Source organism: Lampetra planeri, chromosome 65 (assembly GCF_965212315.1).
Source record: "Lampetra planeri chromosome 65, kcLamPlan1.2.h2, whole genome shotgun sequence".
NCBI classification, from domain to species: domain Eukaryota; kingdom Metazoa; phylum Chordata; class Hyperoartia; order Petromyzontiformes; family Petromyzontidae; genus Lampetra; species Lampetra planeri.
Window position 1 is genome coordinate 153082 of NC_136171.1, and position 24984 is coordinate 178065.

General features: G+C 48.9%; 1 protein-coding gene and 2 non-coding genes across 3 annotated transcripts in view; 1 reads left to right on the plus strand and 2 right to left on the minus strand.

Annotated features, from left to right (window-relative positions):
- The window catches only part of COPA (coat protein complex I subunit alpha), a 79763-nt gene extending 58378 nt beyond the window's left edge, over positions 1–21385 (plus strand). The window contains exons 27-34 of the mRNA XM_078619887.1: positions 802–870; positions 2419–2555; positions 2988–3174; positions 4150–4260; positions 12353–12514; positions 13334–13446; positions 17205–17286; positions 20597–21385. Of these exons, the coding sequence (XP_078476013.1) occupies positions 802–870; positions 2419–2555; positions 2988–3174; positions 4150–4260; positions 12353–12514; positions 13334–13446; positions 17205–17286; positions 20597–20656 (921 nt within the window). The 3' untranslated portion in view covers positions 20657–21385. The remainder of the gene's footprint in view (positions 1–801; positions 871–2418; positions 2556–2987; positions 3175–4149; positions 4261–12352; positions 12515–13333; positions 13447–17204; positions 17287–20596) is intronic.
- A 2426-nt stretch (positions 21386–23811) lies between these two features.
- TRNAR-CCU (transfer RNA arginine (anticodon CCU)) lies at positions 23812–23884 on the minus strand. The gene has a single exon. It is a non-coding gene; the product is annotated as a tRNA-Arg (tRNA).
- Positions 23885–24377: 493 nt separating this feature from the next.
- On the minus strand, positions 24378–24450 carry TRNAR-CCU (transfer RNA arginine (anticodon CCU)). Its single transcript has one exon. It is a non-coding gene; the product is annotated as a tRNA-Arg (tRNA).
- Between the last annotated feature and the right edge of the window lie 534 nt (positions 24451–24984).

The window sequence follows — 24984 nt, forward strand, 5'->3', positions numbered from 1 at the left end:
GCCTGCCTGGCCCAGGACGACGACTCGGGACTTGACGACCGAAGATGTCTTCACCTTGGAGTACAGTCCACAGCAGCCTCGCTCTGCGTTCACACCACGCTTATATTTGGTTTGGCGTGGCTGGCTCCGCCCCGGCGTGGCTGGCTCTCTTCAGGCCACGCCTCCCTTCCCAGGACACGCCTCACTTCCCCCACCTCTGGGAGGGTTCGGATCCCTCCACCACGTGACCCCCCAGGCACCCCCTTGGGGCCCCCAGCCTTCGTACGGGCCGACACAGTAGTGACCTTTCTCTGTCACTACACAGGCAACGTGTATGTGCCTGTGTGGGGAAGCGGTGGCGCAGTGGTTAGCCCTGCACTGCACTCTGAACCTGGCAACCTGAGTTCGATTCCCGCTCGCAGCCAACATCGGTGACGAATTTCTGAACCTTCCTGGGCTTCCTCAACTGAGCACCAGGTGTGGTCCACGGGCACCAGGCAGCTGGGTGTGGTGCTGGCCACCCATCCTCACATGTGCTGTGATGGCCTCTATAGGTGCTTCTCGCTAACAGCACTTTTGATTAGCACAATTGCTGCGTACCGTGTAAAAGAAGTTCAGATTTACATACATTTGCCTCGACAGTCTGTTAAAGGCTACATGGGGGATCTTTGTGGGGTCATGTACACTGATCCTCTCCCTGTTGTGTCTTTGTCTTGTGTGTGCATGCGTCTGTGTGCGTGTATGTGTATCTGTGGTGTGTGTCTGCGTCTATCTGTGTGTCTGTTCTGTGTATGTTTGTGTGTATCTTGTGTTGCCTTCCAGGTCTGGTGCACAAACTCACAGCTGCCCGTGGACCACATCCTCGCCGGTTCCTTCGAGACGGCCATGCGGGTGAGTACAGCCCCCCTCCACTCACCCCTCACAATCATCAACAACAAAACGAACCCCAACACCTTCCGCATCAGTAACAACAAACTACAACAACACCGTGTGTGATCACGGGAGTGTGGCCTTAGAAGGAATATCTTACCTTTTAAAAGTCATTTTTTGTCTGTCTCTCTCTCTGTATGGGCCTTGTAAAGCTCTTAATTGACAGACTATTTTGTTTACGTTTCAAGTACACAGATACAACAAACTAAGCCCCCAAACGAACACTTGCTATTTGTTTTTGCCCTTGGTCCAATCTAAACGAAGAAAATCACACTTTGTAACAATGTACTCTGATCCTAATGATAACTGTGAGGGCACGCCAAAGCGTGCATCTGCACATGCGCGGAATGTGACTCGCGGTTGCCCCTAGCAACACAAAAAAGATTGCTGAGCAGGGACGGGAGGGAGGTTCTTTGGCATTAAAGACTTGTTGGTTATTTTGTTTACAAGATAAAATGCCTCTCCAAAACAAACCAAAGAGAATGGTGGCACTGTGGCGCGCAAAACAAACAGTGGAGGTGCAGCAGCTGTCTCAACAGCAAACAAACAACGAAGGCACCGCAGCAGCACAGGCTGAGGACTACAGAGCAGCGTGCATCAAACAAAACAAGCCAGAGATTGCACAGTTACTGCAGCAGAAGCACAGGCTGAGGAAAATCCTGAACAGCGTGATGTCCTCTTCTCCCCCCCCTACCCCAATGTGTGCAGTTACTACTATAGAGTCAGTAGACACTATTTTAGAGCCAGTCGTTACTACTGTAGAGTCAGTAGATACTACTGTAGAGTCACTAGATACAACTTATTCTATTGTATGTAGGCTGTGTAGGTATACTGTATATGCCTATTAAATAAAATAAAAATTGGGTGGGGGGGGGTCGAAAACATTTGGAACCTTTTAAATCAGTTTTTTACCCCCATTTTCTAGAACTTTTTTTTAATTCAGGACTTCTGAAAGGCTCAGAATTTTGTTGACAGACAAATGGAACGCCGGGCTTTTATAATACCTTAGTATTTGTGTATGTATATGTTTTTAAATATATTTTTCCCCCGGGCAAAGCCGGGTACTTCCTGCTAGTATAAATTTAAAATAGGTGAATTTTCAGGCAATAGCCCTTCTTGATGGCACGTAAAACCAAGTGCAGGCGGCATGGACTGTGTGTGCCGCGTTTGTGACCACGCGTGGGGAGCGGTGGCGTAGCAGTTAGCGTGCTGCACTACGGACCTGGCGGACCCGAGTTAGATTCCCGCTCACGGCCAACACCGGTGACAACAATTATCTGAACTGGTCCTGGGCCCCCCCTAGGTCGATTCAGCCTTAAATGAGTACGTTTGTTTTTTTGTGTTAATACATTGTCACTGGGAAGACGAAGGCGGCCGGGCATGGTGCTGGCAATCCACCCCCTCGTTCATAGGGACTGCTTGCTAACCGCACTTGCCCCCAACAGTCTGTTGAGGCTATATGGAGGATCCTTGTCTGCCTCTCTGTTTGTGCTCTCTCGCGTGCTGCAGCTATTGCACGACCAGGTCGGGGTGGTGGCTTTCGGGCCGTACAAGCCTCTGTTCATGCAGACTCTGTCGCGTGGGCGCACTGCGCACCAGGGCTTGCCCTCGCTGCCGCCCCTGCAGGGCCACCCGCACCGCAACTGGTATGGCGGGCGAGGGGAGAGCTGCCAACACGGTGGGAACGCGATGCTAAAGCAATGCAGAAGCTGCTCCTGCTTTTGCTGCTGCTGTTCGCGATGATGATGACGATGTTATTGCTACTAGTATTGATGTTTATGCTGCTGTTAGTGCTGACGATGCTATTAGTATTGATGATGCTGCTGATGACATTGATGCTGCTGCCATTTGTACTGATAATGATGCCGCTGCTGCAACTGGTGCTGCTGCTGTTGATCGCACTGGTGGTGATGATGCTGCTACTGATATTTATGACGACTATGCCGTTGCTAATGCTGCTGCTGCCTCTGCCGCTGATCGCAATGGCGATGGTGATAATGCTGCTGCCTCAACCACTGATCACAGTGGTGGCGGTGGTGATGATGATGATGATGATGCCACTACCGCCACTGCTGCAGGAAGGACGCGGGTGCGCGTGGGGGCCTGCCCGCGGTGGGGGTACGCCTGGCAGAGCTGATTGCACGCCTGCAGGCCTGCTACCAGCTCACCACGGCCGGCAAGTTTGAGGAAGCGCTGGAGCGATTCCGCTCCGTGCTGCTGTCCGTGCCACTCCTCGTGGTGGACAATAAGCAGGAGATCGCCGAGGTGCGTTTGCGCGTGCGGAGAGATGGAGAGGCCATGCGGGTGGGGGGAAGGCTGTGAGTGTTTGTGAGACTTTTGCATGAGAGTGTGTGTGACTGAGTGTGCGAGGTTAACGGTTAGCGCGCTGCGCTATGGACCCGGTGACCCGAGTCCAATTTCCGCTCACGGCCAACACCAGTGATGATTATTTGAATCGGTCCTGGGCCTCCCCTCAGTCGACTCAGCCTCAAATGAGTAACTGGTGCAGTGTGTAAACATCACCACTGGGAAGACAATGGATGCCGGGCATGGTGCTGGCCACCCACTCCCTCTGTAGGTGCTCGCTAACAGCACTTGTCCTAACAGTCTGTTGAGGATACATGGGGGATCTTTGTCTTTTCGAATCTGGCAACCTGAGTTCGATTCCTGCTCACTGACAACATCGGTGGTGAATATCTGATCTGGTCCTGGTCCTCCCTGAGGTCGATTCAGCCTTAATTGAGTACCTTTTGCACCGTGTAAAAACATCATTATGTGGCAGTACTGCCCACATCACCCCCTCATAGGTGTACCGTAATGGCCTTCATAGGTGCTACTCTCTTATATTAGCACCTAGTTAACATCTCGCCACGGTGGCGAGATGTTAACTACTTCACCTGGTATGCAGGAGGTTGTCGGATCGAACCAGATCCTAATGTTGAATTTCTCTGGGTCTTCTGGTTTTTCCCTCCACATTAAGAAACATACGTTTCGATTTTTTGGCTGCTATAAGTGTCCACTTGAAAAGCAACGTCGTTGAGCTATAATGTGTTGCCAGGTCACTTCTGAAAAAAAGCTACATAGCTCAGTGGGTCTTACCTGGTAAATTAAAATATTGTTTTTAGTTTACAACACTTGCCCCAACACCCTGTTAAAGGCTACATGAGGGATATTTGTCTCTGTGTGAGTTGCTTGTGTATGTAAATTCACGTTTGTGTGTGTCACTGTTGTGCTGCTCAGGCCCAGCAGCTGGTGGGAATCTGCCGTGAGTACATGGTAGGGCTCTCCATGGAGGTGGAACGCAAGCGGCTACCCAAGGACACCCTCGAGCAGCAGAAACGCACCTGCGAGGTGACGCACACAAAACAGAGATACGCACCTAGTTACAGATAGACACGCATACACAAACCTGGGCATACACCTATACGCATGTAAACACCTAAACATGCACACACCTGCATACACCTTGGTACACAGACACACGCAAACACATCTGGGCACATACAGTAAGTGGCGAATATTTTAACCGGTCATGGGCCTCCCCTAGGTCGAATCAGCCTCAAATTAGTACCTAGTGAGATGTGTAAACGTTGCTACAAGGTAGACAAAGGTGTTCGGATGTGGTGCTGCCCACCACCACCCTCGTGTGCCGTGCCGGCCTTCACAGGTGCTCGTGAACATTACTTGCCCCAACAGTCTGTTAACGACTTCACGGGGCATCTTTGTTTTTGTATTCAGGTAGCTGCACACTTCACACAACACAACCTCTGCACATGATTCTAATTCTGTATACACATGCTGTGTGTACACACATGCGTTTCCAAGGATTGTCACCTTGATGTGGTGGAAAGGCATGTGTGTTCCAATGATTCTGAGAGTGAAGCCGTCGGGAGTTATACTCCTGGCTGGGTAAACCTATGGTGGTAAGGTCGAGGGGGAGGTCCCAGACAAAGTACAATCGAATAATTCCCAGTACCCCCCCTGGGCAAGTGGGGCCTTTATAGCTTGATGCGGCAACTCACCTAGGAGAAGGCCACTCCAAATTAAAACCTACAGTTGTGTGGTTCCCATAGTCATCTTAGCTCGCTGAGCCACTGTGGAGTAATCACGAGCCATAGATTGGAATTGGTGTGCGCGAGCTGATCTGCACTTGAAACAAACTCTAGCTAAGGCGGGAGGACAAGTAAAGTTCTACAGCGATGGGAGAGGCAAAAACGGTAGGTTCAAGATGACACTGGCAGCCGCAGCTTTAAACCTGCATGTAGGCGGCTCGGCCGTTTTGGTCATTTGACTGTTGACTGGAGGCAACAACATCATACATCCTTTTCTAGGGACAGCACTGCTTGCTGCTGGTGGAGAGAGGCCTAGAAAAGTGGCCTAAACAAAGCTTGCCTCAACTCACCCGGTTGGCTTACCGCGGCCAACGGGCATCTCTTTACATGGTCAGAAAGAAATAAAAATAAAACTTCTCAATTTGCATGCTGGAACATTTGCACAATTGTAATGCGGGCGTAAACGGCCTCGCGGATATGACGTCACGGGGGGAGGAGTTAGGTCACGTGGGAGAGAGGGATCAAGTCTTAAGGGGGAGAAACCGGAAGAGAAGGGGGAGAGTTGGAGACAGAGATAGAGTGAGGCCACGCAGGGCGGAGGTTGGAGGGTGGCGAGATCGCCACACACACAGGATAAGACTCGGCACCGTCGGCCAGCGGTGACCGAGCACGGAGGAACGGGGAGCCGGGTGAGGCTGCAGTGAGGGCAGCCGGAGGCCTGCACGAGGAGATCAGCAGCGGAGCTGCATCGGAGTGGAGTGAGAGGCTACGGGAGCGACGGCAGCATCGAGCTGCCAAGCGGGGAGTCTCTGAGAGAGCCGTGTGGGACAAGTGTAAAGAACCCGAATAAAGGACAACGAAGACAGACACAGTGGTCGAGTCCTTTATTACACAATGATGGACTCGGATAAAAAGAACCGACCACAAAGATACTCGGCTCTCGTGGCAAGGGAGCTTGCCAAACTTGACATTGACATCGCAGCACTCAGCGAAGTTCACTTTCCAGAGCAGGGATCCCTTACTGAACACAGGGCTACAACCGTTTCTGTTCAGGGAAAGCCAGAGAGGAGATGCCTATCAGGCATTGGCCTCATGAAGAACATCATCGCTGGCAATCCCCTGAGCCTTCCAATTGGCCATTCAGAGACCGCCTGATGTCTCTACGACTGCCCATCCAGGGTAACCAATTTGCCAACATAATCAGTGTATATTCACCAACCTTACAGGCTGATCAAGTCGCAAGGAATAATTTTATCATGTCCTCGGAACTCTTCTCTGGGGGGGTTGACAGCAAAGATAAGCTTCTTGTGATGGGAGACTTCAACGCAAGAGTCGGTCAGAACCATGACCTCTGGTGGGGGGCCCTTGGAAAGCATGGATTTGGAAACTGCAACGACAATGATCGTATGCTACTAGAGCTATGCACAGAACACAATCTTTGCATAACATACACATTGTTCAAACAAAAATCTAGATATAAGACCACATGGAGACATCCGCGCTCAAAGCATTGGCAACTACTGGATTACATCCCTGCACGCGAACAGGACGCAAGGGACATCCTACATACCATAGTCATGCCCAGCGCTGACTGCTATACAGACCACAGATTGATCACCCTCAGGATCAAACCACCACCCAAGAAAGGTCTTCACCCCAAAAGTTCCAAGTAGAGAAGCTCCCCCTGTTAAGGGAGGAATTCCAGAAGAAGCTCAAGACCAGGCTCCGTGAACATCAAGACTCAGGCATGGATGCAGACCCTGACGAGCAGTGTAAATGTCTATAAACGGCTCTTCAGGACACAGCTGCAGAGGTGGTTGGCTTCTCAACAGGGAAACAAAGATTTGTTCGATGAGAACGATCCGGAAATCGAATCACTCCTCCAGACTATACCGCCGTGTCATTCCAGACTTCTTGCCTGTCCCAATGACCAAGTCACAAAAGCTGCATAACACCGCTGCGTGCAAAACCTTGCAAACAAATCTGAGAGTCCTCAAAAACAACTGGTGGACAGACCTTGCAGAAAGGACACAGCTGTATGCAGACATGGGGGACACAATCATTCTATGAAGCCCTACGTTCAGTGTATGGACCCTTGCACCAGACACAGGCCCCTTGAAGATCATCAGATGGCACAACACTTTAGCAGTCTCTTCGCAGATAAGCGGACAGTCCAAGAAGCATCCAAAGCCAAGATCCAACAGCGTGAAGTGAGGACTGAACTGGACACACCACCAACACGGGCAGAGATTGCATCTGTCATCAATAAACTTAAATCGCACAAGGCGCCTGGTATCGATGGGATCCCAGCCTAAATGTACACGGAGGGAGGAGATGCACTTCTGGACAGCCTCACAGACCTTTTTTCATCTTGCTGGGAGAAGAAGGGAGCATTACCCCAAGATCTCCGGGATATAGTTATCGTCTCCCTATACAAGAACAATGGGGTGAAATCTGACTGCTTATCTCTATCGCAGGCAAAATTCTGGCCAGGGTCCTACTAGACAGATTAGTGCCCACCATTACTGAAGAAGTCCTCCCTGAAAGCCAGTGCGGCTTCAGGTCAGGGAGGGGAACAGTAGACATGTTTTTTCTCCTGAGGCAGTTACAAGAAAAGTGCAGGGAACAGAACATGGGCCTCTATGCTGCATTCATTGCCTGAATAAGGCTTTTGACACAGTCAGTCGTGATGGTCTCTGGAGAATACTGTCCAAACTGGGCTGCCCCCCCCACCCCCCAAGTTCCGTAGCATCGTGCAGCAACTACGCGTCGGACAGAAAGGCTGGGTAAAACATAATGGAAGCCTCTCGGACAGGTTGCGTGCTGGCACCTACACTTTTTTTCCATATTCTTCAGCCTGATGTTCCAGGAGGCAAAGGAGGAGCTGGCAGAAGGCCTCTACATCCGATTCCGGACCAATGGCAGTCTTTTCAATCTTCTGTATCCCTTTGCCAAGACCAAGACCACGGAGCAACATGTTCTGGAACTGCTCTTTGCAGATGACTGCGCACTTCTTGCACACACGGAAAAGGCCCTAAAGCTCGTTGTGAACTTTCACTGAGGAGGATAATGCTTTTGGCCTGACCATCAGCTTCAAGAAAACAGAGGTGTTATACCAGCCCCCACCTCGTGGAGTGTACACCACACCATAAATCACCATCGATAACACCCATCTCAACACAGTGGAACAGTTCACATTACCTGAGCAGCATAATATCCAACAACTAATCCATCACCAAGGACATTGACAGACTTGCCAAGGCAAACTGCTCCTTTGGCAGGCTCCATAAGCACATCTGGCAGAGCCACTCACTTCTCACCACAAAAATACAGGTATACAGGCAGTTGTAGTAACCACCCTTCTATACAGCTCAGAATCCTGGGTCCTGTACAGGAAACAGCTTAGACTGCTGGAGCGTTTTCACCAGCTCTGCCTGCGTTTTATCATGAACATCAGATGGCAGGACTTGGTCACAAACAACATAGTCCTGGAGAGAGCTCAGACACCCAGCATGGAATCCATCCTGCTGCTTCGTCAGCTACGCTGGGCTGGCGGCCACGTCTCGCGCATGGAGCACAATAGGATGCCCAAAAGAGTCATCTACAGCGAGCTGTGTCATGGGAAGCTAGACAGGAGTGGACCTCGAAGACGCTTCAAGGACCAGCTCAAACAGCAACTGACTGCTGCGGGTATCAACATCTGAACCTGGGAGCTCAGAGCTGTGGACAAAGACCGCTGGTGCTCGAAAGCCAAGGAAGCAGCTAAAATGGCAGACTGAACAAGGCACAAAGCTTCAACAGAAAAACGGAGGCACAGAAAGACTACCACCACGGACACGTTCCCCACTCTGGCCCTGACTGGTCAAGAGTTAAAATGGACCATCTGCTATACACAAAATCTGAAAGTCAAGGATCGGCATGTATAGCCACCATCACGCCGGCCAACTACATGGAGCTCCTATTCCTCCCTGATCTTCGCCAGCGAAGAACCAGCCGACGACACGTATGCATGTATATATGTGCTATGTATACAAAAACAACTCCCTACCTCGTTGGTGCCGGACGGCAACGCTGTGGTGTGCAGTGCCCTGGGGGGAGTGCCAATTTAGATTGGCCACTTCCCCTCATGGCGTTTGTAACCACCACAGCAGCCATATGGGGGCTCTTGATGGGTGCGAGGGGCTGGTAACCCCTCCAATTAATTACCACTAAACCACGATTTAAAACTTTAATTAAGCTTCTGCCGGAGGCCCCGGGGGGACAGGCATCTATGACGTCTCCTGGCCCAACCCCATTTGGCGGAGCCAGGAGATTGAATCCTTACCCTCGGGGCTTCTCCAGAAACAACAACAAAAACACGACTGGTTGCCACGTGGAATGTTCAAACCCTCACTGCGAAGGAGAGGCTGCCACTCCTCTGTCGGGAGCTGGACCGGTACCGCCTGGATCTCTGTGGTATACAGGAGGTCCGGTGGACCGGCTCTAGCTCCTGCCACCATGAGGGGTGGACAGTCCTCTACTCGGGGCAGAAGACTGCCAAACAACAGGGAGTGGCTCTTATACTGAACAAAAAATCAAGGGAGCGTGATGGTGAGGTGTTTGAAGCTGTAAGCCCCAGGCTACTTTGGGCTCGCCTTCCCATCAACCAGAGGCGAGGAGTGGTGGTTGTGGTTACTAATGTCCTCACCGGAGACGAACATCTGTGGAGGGATGCAGGCAAGGCCAATGAATCCGATGCCTTCTGTGACCTCCTGGCACAGGTGCTAGCTTAAGTGGCCCCTTGGGATAGTCATCTTATTCTTTGGTTCTTTCCGTAAAGTCACGTAGAAAGAAATTAAGTTAAATAATAGAATACGACATTTTGATTGGAACACAAGCAACCGTCATCAGGTAGAACTAAATTTGAGAGAGAGACAAAACATAGACACATAGACAGACACACAAGCAGAGAGAGACTCACACATAGGCACACAGAAAGACAACGTCTCTGTGTCGAGGCCTTAAATAGAGGGGGGGTGGGGGGTTGGGGCAGAGGGGGAGCTGATGATGGTTGCTTGTGTTACAATCGAAACGTCTATTCAATATTGAATTACATTTCTTTCTACGTGACTTTACCGAAAGAACCAAAAAATAATTCCTGCAGTCACGAAAGCTTCCAATCTAGATAGTCATCTTGTTGGGTGACTTCGATGTCCGAGTTGGTCATGATGCTGGCACCTGCTCTGGAGTGATTGGAAGTCATGGGCCAGATCAGCTCAATAACAACAGTAGGAGGCTGCTAGATTTTTGTGCAGCCCATGGGCTTGTAATTACCAAAACGCTGTTCCGGCATCGGCGCATCCATACAACATCATGGATACATGCCGGGTCCAAACAAGAACATCTGCTGGACTATATAGTGACGGAACAGCGGATGCGGGCCCATGTCCTTGACACCAGGACCTACCGTGGAGCTGATTTGCCCACTGATCATCGACTTGTCTTCTGTAAAATGCACCTGCCATTCTTCCACTCCGGTGGTAGATGTGTAATAAGTATTCAGGAGGCTTGACGACGGGATCGGAGGCACACTTATTTATTAACACCAACTTGTGTACAGTAGCGGGTACACACAGTACTTAAGGGGTTAACGTCCCCTTTGCTCAACTAACAGGGAGACACAACATCTAACCCCGCTAACCTAAGCCCAAGTCCTCCACTACGGAGCTAAGGGAGGCTACCTATCCCAGCCCTGGTCAAGCTGGGATCCCGGCACCCTGAGTCTGGGCTCTCGGGGCCACGCCACCGGCTTGCCCTGGTCGGCCCTGACAAGGACAGCGAGCCAGGGGAGCTTCGGGGCCTATGCTAGCTGGTCTTCAGTCTTCGCTGGTTAAAGCTGATACTCCGACCTCGAGCACTCCGGCTCACCACCTTTTATAGTACTCGGCCCCCGGGAGGGGCCCGTGGGGGATGCAGGTGCGGACGTCGGTGTGAGCACCTCCTCTGTGTACGGCCCTAACCACGCCCCTTGTGTTTGTTAGCCATCCGCGCCCATACACAATTACACCTCTACAGATGTACACTCAGGACCCCATTAAACCCATATTGGAATGGTCTCAGCTAGCTGATGAAAGTTGCAAGCGAGAATTTCATCATCGCTTGCGGCTGGGGTTGGCATCGTCCCCCACTCCTCCTGATATCGAGGGGAAATGGGCTAGGTTTAGGACTGTGGCTCATGCAGCTGCAATGGCTGCTTTGGGTACATGGTCAAGACCTCCTTAGAGACCCTGGCTGACAGGAGGTGTTCAGGCTGGCTGAGAAAAAGCGACAGGCCCACTCTCATCGTCTGCTGAACCTGGAGCTTGCCAGTAAGAAGTGGGGCCTTACCATCAACCCCACAAAAACTAAGCACCTGCATGGGTATTTTGTACCATCGGACACTCCACCCCCACAACTCTCAATTGGTGATAGGGCAGTTGTGGAGAGAGTGGAGAGTTTCCCATACCTGGGCAGTGTGCTCATGACCAGCTCCGGTTTGACAGCAGAGGTCTCATTCCGAATCAGTCGAGCAGCATTATCTTTTCATTGGTTGCGTCACGCTGTGTGGAAGCTACCTGGTCTGTCGCTCCGCACGAAGCTTCAGGTCTTCTCGGCCACCGTCATTCCCTCCCTTCTCTATGCTTGCGAAACGTAGATCCCCCTAATGGAACATCTTCACTGGTTAGAAACATTTAGGCTGGCCTGCCTACGATCCATCCTGGGTCTAACCAGGCTGGATTATGTGAGGAGCTCACAAATCCTTGAAAGATCTGGATAAAGTCCCATCGGTGAGCTCCTCCGGCAGGCAAGGCTGCATTGGCTGGGTCATGTAGCCCACATGCCCAGCCACCGCATGCCTAAACAGCTTTTGTTTGGCCGGATCGAGGGGCTAAACGGGCTAGAGAAGAGATTGAATGATGTGGTACAGAAGGATGTGGAGCTGAGTAGACTTGCCAATTACTGGTACCAGCGGTGTCAAGATCGGCCTCTGTGGAGGAGGCTCGTGAAGGACGCTACTGGACAGTTGGAGGCAGTCGCCTTCCAACAACAACGGAGGGGGGAGGAGCGACGCTCACAACAAAGAGCGGAGCGCCGGGTGGCTAAAGCACAGCCAGTTGGCACAATAGGGGGCAGAGGTGGTGCATCAGCCAGTCATCTCAGTCAGTCGACCCGTGGCACCTGAGTCTGCCCCGTGACCTTCCAGCGGGCGTTCGACACTTCACGTGGCCTCAACGTGCACATAGCCTGGCACAAGTGTCGTGGTGACGTCACCGACACTTAGTGGCGAATGGCACTTGTGTTGATGTTGTTGTTGTGTACACGTATGCATGTATATGTAAGCGTGTATACACATTCTGTGTGTGTGTGTGCAGATGGCTGCCTACTTCACGCACTGCAGCCTGCAGCCTGTGCATATGATGCTGGTGCTGCGCACGGCACTCAACCTCTTCTTCAAGCTTAAGAACTTCAAGACGGCCGCCACCTTCGCCCGCCGCCTCATAGAGCTTGGACCGAAACCGGACGTGGGCCAGCAGGTGCGGGTGCCAGGAGTGTGGCGAATGTGTACGCACGTTTGATAGAGAGTACGCGCAAGTGCATTCGTGTGTGTGTATGTGTGAGTCTATTTTGTGTGGAGTGGTCAGCACGCTGCTTACGAACCCGGCGACCCGAGTTAAATTCCCGCTCAGGGCCAACACCAGTGACTGTTATCTGAACCGGTCCTGGGCCTCTCCTACATCGACTCAGCTTGAAATAAGTACCTGGTATGGTGTGTAAACATTCCCACTTGAGAGACAAAGGCGGCTGGGCATGGTGCTGGCCACCCAACTCCCCCTTGTGCCGTGACGGCCTTCATAGGTACCCGCTAACAACATTTGCCCCAACAGTCTATTAAGGCTATATGAGGTATGGTTGCCTTTGTTGGTGGTATTGGTAATGATTATGGTGATATTGGTGATATTGATGATATTGATGGTCATGGGAGCGTTGGTGATGTTGGTGATGTTTATAATAATGGGTCTTTGATGTTTGTGTTGGTAATGATCATGGTGATAATGGTGATATTGATGATATTGATGGTGATGGGAGGAGCGTTGGTGATGTTTATAATGACGATGGTTGTGGGAGTGATGGTATTGATGATTATATTGTTGTTTTGGCGGCATTGATGATGATGATATTGATGATAATTATAATGATATTTATAATGATGATGGTCACGGTGGTGATGATCATGGTGGTGATGGTGTTGATGACCAATAGGAGTGATGACCATTGCAACAATGATGATGATGGCGATGACAGTGATGATGGTCATGACGATGGCGACGAATATCGATCCTGCCCCCATCCAGACACGCAAGATCCTCTCTGCATGTGAGAAGACGCCCACAGACTCCCACCAGCTCAACTATGACATGCACAATCCCTTTGATATCTGCGCTGCCACCTACAAGCCCATCTACAGGTACCCCCCCTTCTTATCTTATATTTATATAGTCTTTATCCAAGGTGCTTTACAAGGGTTATGAGCGGTACAATGAGGGATGCTAAAAGTGATGTAGTGAACTAGCCTTTTGCCCGTCCAAGGACGGGTGTATTGTAGTAAATCTTAAACTTGCAAGCGAAAATCAGACCGCGACGTGATATTAATTGCATTAATGCGTGTGGAATTTGTAAGGGCGTGGTGACACAGACTTATTTCATTTTAAGGTTATAATTCCTTGTTCATTATGACGTCCTTTTTACTTTGATGTCTCAATCGCGTTACGGAGATCGCGTGACGTGAGGGTTCTGTCTTTGTAGTGGGGATTGTAAGTTGACGCCGAGGTGGGGGGAGGAGATTATTAATGAGGGGGGCTGTTCGATGTGGACTGACGTCACTTGCGCATGATTGTTAGTGAGGGGGGGGGAGTACTCCATATTGAGTGACGTCACCCGCTCATGATTATTAATGAGGGGTGGTGTCCATTTGGAGGCTGTCAACGGCTCATGAATATGAATGAGGGTCGCTGGTCGATGTGGAGTGATGTCACGAGCGTTAAGAACAGACATTCCTGGGTGATTATAGTAGGTATAGGGATGGGGTGTGGGGAGGGAGGTTAGTAGGTACGGGAATTATGGGGGAACTTATGGATGTAGGGAAGGATGGGCCAAGTAGAAGAGGTGGATCTTGAGGAAGGAGCGGAAACGAGATAGGGGGAGGGTGCTTGCTTAATGTGGAGGGGAAGTTTGTTTCAGTGCAAGGAGGCAAATAGGGAAAAGTTGCGGAAATGGGATTGCGCACTAGGAGTGGGGGGGACAGTTAGGAGGAGGAGCGATTGAGAACGGAGAGGGTGGGAGAGGACATAAAACAAGACAAGCGAGGTAGGTAGGGCAAGGCCATGACGATATTTATATGCTAGCGTAAGGAGCTTGATCAGACACTGGTAGTAAATGGGGAGCCAGTGTATTTCTATAAGAAGGGTGGAGGTGTGGGAGCAGTGTGGTAGGTTGTAAATGAAGCGTGCAGACTTATTTTGCATCTGTTGTAGTGGAATGAATGCATAGGCTGGGAGACCGAGTCAGAGAGAATTATAGTAGTCTAATCGAGGGAAGATGAGTGAGAGTATTAGTAGTTTGGCGGCCGACTGGGTGATGAGAGGGCGTATTTTGCGAATGCTTACAAAGTGGAAACGACAGCTGCAGGTGATGGCAGAGATGTGAGAGGCGACGAAAAGAAAGGAGTCAAAGAGGACACCAAGGTTGCGGGGAGGGGACAGGGTGAGTGAGAAGGATGGGAAGGTGATGGTGGGGGTGGGTGGAGGGGAAAGAGCAGCAGGGAAAAAGAACCTGGGTTTTAGAGGAGTTGATGGCAAGGAAGTGAAGCGACATCCAAGACTGAAAGGCAGTTAGGCAGCCTGAATTGTGAAAAGGGAGGTCCGGAGTGAAAGTGGAGAAAGAGAAGAATACTTGGATGTCGTCGGCGAAGAAGTGGTGGGAGAAGTTAAAGGAGGAGATAAGTGTTTTGAGAGGGGAGATGTGGAGAGAGAAGAGAAGGGGTCCCAGGACAGAGCCTTGGGGGGAACACTTGCTGTAACGGGTGAAAGAGGGGTGCATAAGTGATTGAAGGAGACTGAGGATGAGCGTGAAGAGAGATTTATGATTGGAGCTAGGATAAAGCAGTGCCGGAAATGCCCATATTACAGAGAATACAGAGAAGAGTGGGATGATGGACATTGTCAAATGCCGAGGAGAGGTCGAAGAGATTGAGGACTGAGGAGAGACATGCGTACGCCGAGTTGGTCAAGTGGTTCTGAATGGTAATGAGGGCAGTTTCTGTGGAGTTGAGCGGGCGAAAACCCACTCCACCAGACTGGTGGAGTGGGTGCAGGTGAAGTTTTTGAGGCGGGAGAGGACTAGACGCTCGAGAACTTTGGAGAGGAAGGGAAGCAGGGAAATGGGACGGTAGTTGGAGATGCAGTTGGCATCAAGGGAGGGTTTCTGAATGAGTTGGGGTGATGATGGCCGATTTGTAATTCTCACAAAAGGCACTGGATGATAGAGAAGAATTAAAAAGGGAGAGTAAGTAGGGAAGGATAGAGGGAAGGACGGAGGGAAGAAGGAAAGCAAGGATAGGGTCAAGGGGTGAGGTGGTGAGATGGACTTTGGAGATGGTAAAGGAGAGTTCCTCCAGTCACAGGGGGAAGTCAGTGAGGGCAGGCGCGGCGTAGGAAGTTGGTGATGGGCTGAAGATGGAAGGGGCAGGGTGGGGTACGGGGAAGCTTAGAAAGAGGAGCGAATGGCATTCGTTTTGTAAGTGAAAAAGTGGACAAAGTCATTAGAGAGGCCATTGGAAATGGTGGGGAATAGTTGGGGTGGTTGGTGGAGATGGTTATTAAGGGTTGAGAAGAGGAGGCGGGGATGAGTGGAAAGGGAGGAAATTCGAGTGTGGAAGTAATTCTGTTTGGCTACTTCCAGCGAAGATAGGAATGGCCGAAGTAGGGAGAGGTTATTGGAGTGGGAAGAGGGGGAGGGATGTGCTCTCCACGTCCGCTCTGATCTGTGCAGAGAGCGATGGCTCGATTGGAATGGAGAGGGTTAGCCAGGGCTGGGGGGGGCTTTTGACGGTGGGTGCGGGGGCGCAGGGGAGCAAGGAGGTTGAGTCAATGAGCTGGCAGTGTTCGATGTTACTTGCCATATGTGCAGGTTTTTGTGTGGGTGTAGGCATGTATGTGCGGATGTGGGGAGCGGTAGTGTAGCGGTTAATGCTCTGCACTCCGAATCCAGCGACCCGAGTTCGATTCCCGCTCATCGCCAACACCGGCGACCATGAATTATCTGAACCGGTCCTGGGCCTCCCCTAGGTGGACTCAGCCTCTAATGAGTACCTGGTGCAGTGTGTAGTAAATCATCGCCACTGGTGAGACAAAGGTGGTTGGGCATGGCGCTGGCCACCCACCCCCTTATGTACCATGCCGGCCTTCATAGGTGCTTGCCAACAGCACTTGCCCCAACAGTCTGTTAAGACTGTACAGGGAATCTTTGTCTTTGTAGGTGTGTGTGCTCTCTCCTGTGGAGGAGAGGTTAGCGTAGTGAACTGCCTCTGCACTACGAAATGGGCTACCACCCGAGTTGGATTCCCGCTCCCGACCGATAGCACTGTCAGTAAATATCTGAACTGGTGCCTGGGCATACTCTTTGGTTCTTTCGGTGAAGGTCATGTAGGTATAAAATAAAATAAATTAAATCACGACGTTTCGATTGCAACACAAGCAATCATCATCAGGTGGGAAAACCACAGCAAGAACTTCAAATCTAGATTGGTGCCTGGGCATTTAGTTTGTGTGTTTAAAACATCGATAATGGAGAGACAAGGTGGCCAGGCGTGGTGCTGGCCACACCCATGTCGTCGTGTGGCTTTTTAGGTGCCACTCATGAACAGCACTTGTCCTGACAGCCTGTTAAAGGCTACACCTTTGTCTTTGATTCTCTCCCACTGCCGATTGCCACCGTGTGACATGTCTCCTGTGCCCACCGCTGCCTGTGCCTCCCACCCCCTCCATGACCCCTGTGGACTTCTCCTCACCCCCTCTTCCCTGTGTCCCATGTATCTCCCTATGTCTGCGTCTCTGCAACTCCCAATGTTTATAATTTCCCCCCCGTGTCTCCCATGTCTCCTCTCATTGCCCCCCATGTCTCTTTTCTTGCATCCATCTCATTCCCTATATCCCCCCTCCCCCACAGAGGGAAGCCAGTGGAGAAGTGTCCCCTGAGTGGCGCCTGCTACAGCCCGGAGTTCAAGGGTGAAACCTGCCGCATAACCAAGGTGAGCACCATTCCTATTCACAGGAATACACAGGGTCCTCCTATCCGTTGCCCGACTGACAAATGGGCATTGGTGTGAACATTGGTTCCTCAAATCCACTTATCCTTACTCTTTGGTTCTTTCGGTAAAGTCACGTAGGTGAAAAAAAAATAGAAATAAATCACGACGTTTCGATTGCAACACAAGCAATCATCATCATCATCATCAGGTGTGACAACCACAGCAAGAATTTTTTTGGGGCGAGATGCCGGAGTTAAGGGGGTTTATATAAGTCAGAGAGGGCAGTGGGGGGGGGAAATGAGAGGGGGAGCGTTGCGTGTGCGCTAGGGACTGGGACGTGAGACTGGGCAGGGGGGGGGGAAGTGGGTGGGGCTGTAAGTAACCTGCCGCGATGCCAGGTGCGCGAGTGGGGAGAAGGAGAGCAAAGAAGCTACATGATTGCCGTCAAGAGATGCTCACGCTCAAAACAAAATAGCCGCACTGTTGAACGTTGAGGATGTAATTAACTCGGTAAAATAGACTAGTACCCGGTAAATAAGATTGAACAACTATGAACCGTTACATTTTACTTTGTTAATAACATCTTTCCAATGATTGCTCAATTTGTATCCGTCCTCTCGGTTGAAGTTATGTCTGTTTATATATCTGGATGGCTTCATGAACAAATCTCTGATGGTAGCCAGACGGCTTGCAGAGCACCTTGGTCTCGGAGAAAACAATATCATGAGAGCCCACAGCGTTATAGCAATGATCAGCAACGGCGGAGGAATTAGTTCTGCCGTGTTTCAGATCTTACTTGTGCTCGCGGATCCGGTCAGAGACATGACGTTTCGTTTCCCCAATGTAACAATCACTACAGATGCAACTTAGTTTTGTAGACTCCAGGGTATTGCAAGTCAGGAATGACATCCTTCACAGACGGGATTAGATCACGGAGTTTGTGTACTGTACTGAATCGGACCTGGATCTTGTGTTTAAGATTTTGGCAATCTTTTTGGTAACGCCTGCTATGCATGGTAACGTGATGGTTTTGATCGGCATCTCAGGGGGTTGTTTCTCCATGGTTGGAGAGACAGCTTTGCGGATAATACGGTCCGAGTATTCATTCATCTTGAGGGCCCGGTGTACGTGTTCCAGTTCACTGGTTAGGTGTTGTTGGTCAGAAATGCAGTGTGCCCTATTGTGCAGGGTTTTTAATGAGGGAATTCTTCTGTGCCGGATGGTGGTGGGATTCAGATTTCAGATAGGAATCTGTGTGGGTGGCTTTCCTGTAGACAGAATGTCCCAAAGAGCCATCAGGCCTCTTCTCAAACAAACCATCCAGGAATGGTAGCTTATCATCATTCTCCACTTCCATGGTGAATTTGATGGATGGGTGTATGGAATTGATGTGGTTGAGGAATTGGTTCAATGCTGGTAGGCCATGTGGCCAAATGACGAAAGTATCATCCACATATCTCTTCCACAAGGAAGGACGTAGGGTGGATGTCTGGATGGCATCTGTTTCAAATTTCTCCATGAAAATATTCGCTATCACTGAGATAAGGGGGAACCCATGGGTGTACCTTCATTGTGTTTGTAGAAAGTATCATTCCAGGTAAAGTAAGTGTTGGTAAGGCAGTGCCTAACCAGAGTAGGAACATCAGGGTTCAGTCCATGTTGGACTTAATCTTCAATTATTACTCAGGTGTCAGGCACTGGAACCTTGATGAACAGAGAAACCACATCAAAGCTGACGAGAAGATCATCTGGGGACAATGAAATGCCCTTGATTAGAGAGACGAGGTGAGCTGAATTAAGTAATGCTGAGGTAGTCTTGCCAGTGAATGGAAGCAAGGTATCAGACAGAAAACGGGCCAGCTTGTAGGTAGGTGAGTTGATAGTGGAAACGATGGGCCGAAGTGGTCTGCCTTCTTTATGGATCTTAGGACGACCATAGAATCGGGGTGGTCTAGGGAGAGCCGTTTAGCTGGTTCGATTAGAGAGGTCGAACTAGTAATGATATTGTTGTTTTTTGTAGTCAGGCTGTTAGTAGGATCGTTGATTTTGGAGTAGCTACCATCAATAAGGTCCTGGATTTTGTTGTTGTATGTGGCTTTATCCATGATGACAGTGGCATTGCTCTTGTTGGCTGAGAGGATGACTATGTCATCCCTCTTTTTCAATTTTGCGAGTTCCAAGCGCTCGTCTTTGCTGATGTTATTAACGGGTTTCTTAGCATTTTTAAGGATGATAGCAATTTCAGCTCTAGCAACATCTGTCGGGATGTGTCCCAAGCCTTTTAGGGCTACATCCACCTGGGAAATTATATCATCCACTGGGATATGTTTGGGGGTGACAGCAAAATTCAACCCTTTGGCTAGTACCGATTTTAGGTTGTCAAAAATTGGGATGCTACTCTGATTGATGACAGTCTTATTAATATCTAACTTTTCCAACTGTGGGTCTGGAGTTTTTTTTGAAAAGAGGTTGAATTTAGCAATCAAGATGGCTTTGCATTTGGTTGATATTGAATTAGCAGAGAAGACAGTCATGTTATCTACCCGGTCCCAATCAGAAGTGGACATTTTTTCCGTTAATGTTAAGTGTGATTGTAAGAGAATCTTGTCTAACGCTCCCCCTCTCCTCATTTCCCCCCCCCCCCCACCACCCTCTCTGACTTATATAAACCCCCTTAACTCCGGCATCTCACCCCAAAAAAATTATTGCTGTGGTTGTCACACCTGATGATGATTGCTTGTGTTGCAATCGATACGTCCTGATTTATTTCTATTTCTATTTTATTTTTTCACCTACGTGACTTTACTGAAAGAACCAAAGAGTATGGATCCTTGCAGTCACGAAAACTTCAAATCTAGAATGAGCCACTTTATCCTAGATTTGAAGTTTTCGTGACTGCAAGAATTCATATTCTTAGGTTTTTTCGGTAAAGTCACGTAGGTAAAACATTAAAATTAATAAAAGTAAAATAAAATAAAAATCACGACGTTTCGGAGGCAACACAAGCTTCCGTCTTCAGGTGGAACCGTCACAGATGGAATAGCCATTGGCGTAAGCACAGATTCACATGACAGACACATGACAAGAAGCATGTGCATTATGCAGTTCTTGGAAAACTGCATTGTGGTCCCTCTTGTTTTCTTTGGGTCACTTTCCATTTGAGCAAAGGTGGCCAAGCGCAGTGCTGGCCACCCACCCCCCTCATTGGCGTGCTATGCTGGCCTTCATAGGTGCTTGCTCATAACAGCACTTGCCTCCAACAGTCTGTGAAAGACTGCATGGGGTATCATTGTGTGTGTGTGTTTTATAGGTGACAGAGATTGGGAAGGACGTGATTGGGCTGAGGATCAGCCCCCTGCAGTTCCGCTAACACATCGGGCACATTGGTTCACATGCATGCATCCAAGCATGCACCACACAGGCGCACACACACACAGGTGCACACACACACACAGGCACACACACAACAGATCCCCGTATATCCTGAACAGACTGTTGAGGCAAGTGCTGTTCGTGAGGACCGATGAAGACTGGCACTGCATAGCACATGAGGGGGTGGGTGCCCAGCACCACGCTGGCCGCCTTTGTCTCCCAGTGACAATATTTACACCCTGTACCACCAGATACTTATTTGAGGCTGAGTCGACCTAGGGGAGGCCCAGGACCAGTTAAGATAATTATCATTGGTGTTGGCCATGAGCGGGAATCGAACTCAGGTCGTCGGGTTTATAGTACAGTGCTCTAACCACGATGCCACCGCTCTCCACGCATACACACAGGCACACATGCACATGAGTTTGCGCAGAACAATACAAACGAGACCGATAATGCACACCATTATATAATTCACCTTGTGAATGCCATGAATAACTGATAATAATGATGACGGTGATGCTCATGATGGTGGTGGTGGTGGTGGCTTTTCATTAGTGTAGGAGTAGGGATCTTCTAACCCGTGGTAATTACTCTCGAGTGCTGTTTGTGTTAAAGCTTTCTCTCTCTTCCTCTTAGGGGGTGGGGAGACTGTATCAGCATCTTTACCTCTGTGATTTGTTATAGTCCTTGGCACAACTAATAAAACGTATATACCTGGAGTCTAGCTATAGTATGTGCAGTGTCCTTCTTAACACGCCGTGCATGTCGTGTTTGGAAATAATGATGTCAGCTTATAACGCTGCATCACCACCCCAGTGTTCATTGAGATGCACCAGGAGGAGAGGAACCACAGATGAGTGGCAAGGCAGTAGCAGCCACGCGGTGATTATCCGGTGCTGCCAACAATTGCTACCCCCCCGCCCCAATCTCTGCTTGTGGGAGGAAACCGGAGTATCCGAAGAAAAATGACTCATGTGTGTGAGGTGCAAAACGTCCCATACATAGGGAACAGGTGGTAGAGTCCCCACGCTTACCTTTGCTGCCTTTCGACATGCTAAGACAGCTCATCGACACTCATTGGAATGGGAGTTGGGACAGATGGAGATTAAGCCACACTTTGTTGTGCCACCTTCTTGGGATCCAGGGTACGGGCTTCTCCCCTGACACTTGCCGATTGGGAAGGGGGTTTTACAATGTGCGTGTTCGACCAACCCTCGGCTGCTTTCACAGCGCTGGATCGCAGGCCATTTGTGCCCGATCAACCTAGTCAGGTCTCTGAAGCTCAAACTAGATTCGAAGCTTCGTGACTGCAGGAAATACTCTTTGGTTCTTTTGGTAAAGTCACGTAGAAAGAAATTAAATAATAGAATACGACGTTTCGATTGCAACACAAGCAACCATCATCAAGTACAAATGAATGAGAAAAACATAGTAAATACACTTTGGTACTCTTGTAAATATTATGCAATACAACGCAGAGTCGGCCAACAAAACAGTCAACACCCCACCTGATTGATTACGTTCTTCCAAAGATTGCAACATTTGAGAGCGAGACAAAACATTCTACCGTGCTTGTTTCAAAGTCCATTCTCTCCTCTGGCCGCTATGGTCAGTAATTCCACACAACGCTCCTTGCTTGTTTGTTTTGAAGTCCAGTGTCCAGCTCGTCCATCCCCCTATGGACAGGAATTCTACACAACTCCCCCTCTGCCCCCCACCCCCCTCTCTCTATTTAAGGCCTCGACACAGAGACGTGTTTCTGTGCGCCTGTGTGTGTCTCTGTGTTTGTGTGAGTCTCTCTCTGCTTGTGTGTCTGTGTGTCTCCGTGTCTATGTTTTGTCTCTCAAATTTTGTAATCTTTGGAGGAACGTAATCAACCAGGTGGGGTATTGACTGTTGTGTTGGCCGACTCTCTGTGTTGTATTACATTATATTCCAAGGTTACTATGTTTTCTCATTCATTTGTGCTTGGTGATGGTTGCTTGTGTTGCAATTGAAACATCGTATTCTATTATTATTTAATTACATTTCTTTCTCTGAAGCTCATCAGGCTGGAGCCTGGGTCCGTGGCTCTTGGATGAGTTGTATGGGAAACAAACCGTGAATAAAGCAGGTGCTATAGGCTGCTGAAGGCAGCATAGAAACATCCTTTTGTTATACCATATTATGATTCCACCCACGTCCATGCTCTCCTTTTTCTTTACTCAACCCACGCTTACCAGCGTCGGGAAGTATGGTAAAACCACAACCTGCACATATATGGGGAAGCCTTCTTCCAGCAGTGGATTGACTGAAAGGCGTGTGCATGCACCCGACGTGGTAGTTTTAAGCAATACCTAACCACTACCCTAATTCTAGCCAATAATGTAACCCTACCCCATAACCTAATCCCCAATCCTAACCCTGACCTTTAGTCCAACCCTAACCTAGCCCTAACTGTTGTGACCACTAACCTAACCTCTAACACTAATGCGAACTCAACCTAAGACACAGATGGCAACCAAATATACAGGAGGGAGGCTGGAGGTAAATTTCAATAAATAAAAAACCTACACATACAAGATAATTAACTGAACTAAGAAAAGTAAATGGAATTTACAAATAACAAAATGTAAAAAAAATTAACCCGTAAAAACAAAGTTTTTCACTATAAATCCTTTATATGCGTGGCGGCTAGAGTCTTCTCGTCCTCTGGCTTGAGATGGCTGCCACCTATGGGTCAGATGATTGCCTGCCACCATTAAGCAATTGGTAATTAAATATAATTATTTTTTTCCTAAAAAGTGTAACATTGTCACGCACAACGAGTCTGTGTGCAAAATGTCAGCTCGATTGGATCACGGGAAGTGGGTTAAAAAACGACCGAAAGATTTGCACGGTCGTAAGCGTGTAAGCAAGTGAACTTAATTTAAAGGATTTAAAAACGACCGAAAGATTTGCACGGTCGTAAGCAAGCAAGTGAACTTAATATAAAGGATTAGAAAATGGATATGTATTTCCCCCTTTCGTCCCCTCTGCTTTATCAATGTTGATTCCTGTCACCAAAGCACACTGATTTCAAACTCTCTTCGATCGGCACAGTACCACCTTCGCTTCTCATCGTCAGATTCATAAACTTGACGTCTACAAAATGATCAACTTTTTCTCAGATACCCCAGGTGGGACTCGAACACACAATCCCTGGCTTAGGAGGCCAGTGCCTTATCCATTAGGCCACTGGGACTACATGTAGCATGATGAAAACCTGGCTTATATACAGACTTCTTTAATAAACTCGCAATAATAATAGAAATGAATATGTATTTCCCCCTTTTATTCTCTGCTTTATCAATGTTGATAATTGTCACCAAAGTACACTGTTTAAAACTCTCTTGATTTGAAGCTTTCGTGACTTCAGGAATCCATACTCTTTGGTTCTTTCGGTAAATTCACGTAGGTATAAAATAAAATAAATCACGACGTTTCGGGCTCAACACAAGCGTCTATCATCAACACAAGCGTCTATCATCAACACAAGCGTCTATCATCAACACAAGCATGCATCATCATCTGATGATGGACACTATACTGACGTAACTTTACCGAAAGAACCAAAGAGTATAATTGAACACTGTTTTAAAACTCTTGTCTATAGGCACAGCGCCATTTTGGCTTTTCATTATCAGATTCGTTAACTTGATATTTTGATTTTACAAAATGAACAGCTGTTTCTCAGCAACCCCAGGTGGGACTCGAACCCACAATCCCTGGCTTAGGAGGCCAGTGCCTTATCCATTAGGCGACTGGGGCTACATGTAGCATGATGAAAACCTAGCTTATGTACAGACTTCTTAAATAAACTCACAATAAAAAAAAATATGTTTTCCCCTTTGGTCCCCTCTGTTTTATTCATGTTGATAATTGTTTTTTTCCTAAAAAGTGGAAAATTTTGGAAAAATTTTTTCACGAAAATTAATTGTCACGCACAACGAGTCTGTGTGCAAAATGTCAGCTCGTTTGGATCACGGGAAGTGGGTTAAAAAACGACCGAAAGATTTGCACGGTCGTAAGCAAGCAAGCACGCAAGCAAGCAAGCACGCAAGCACGCAAGCAAGCACGCAAGCACGCAAGCAAGCACGCAAGCAAGCACGCAAGCAAGCACGCAAGCACGCAAGCAAGCACGCAAGCAAGCAAGCGAACTTAATATAAAGGATTTAAAAACGGTGATGCCGTGGTGAAAGCGGCTGCACAAAAGCGCGCCTACGTCCTCCGACCCGTGGCATCCTTTTCAAGCTTTAGGCTGTAATCAGGAAATGCGTTACTTGCCTCATTGGCTCATTCAGC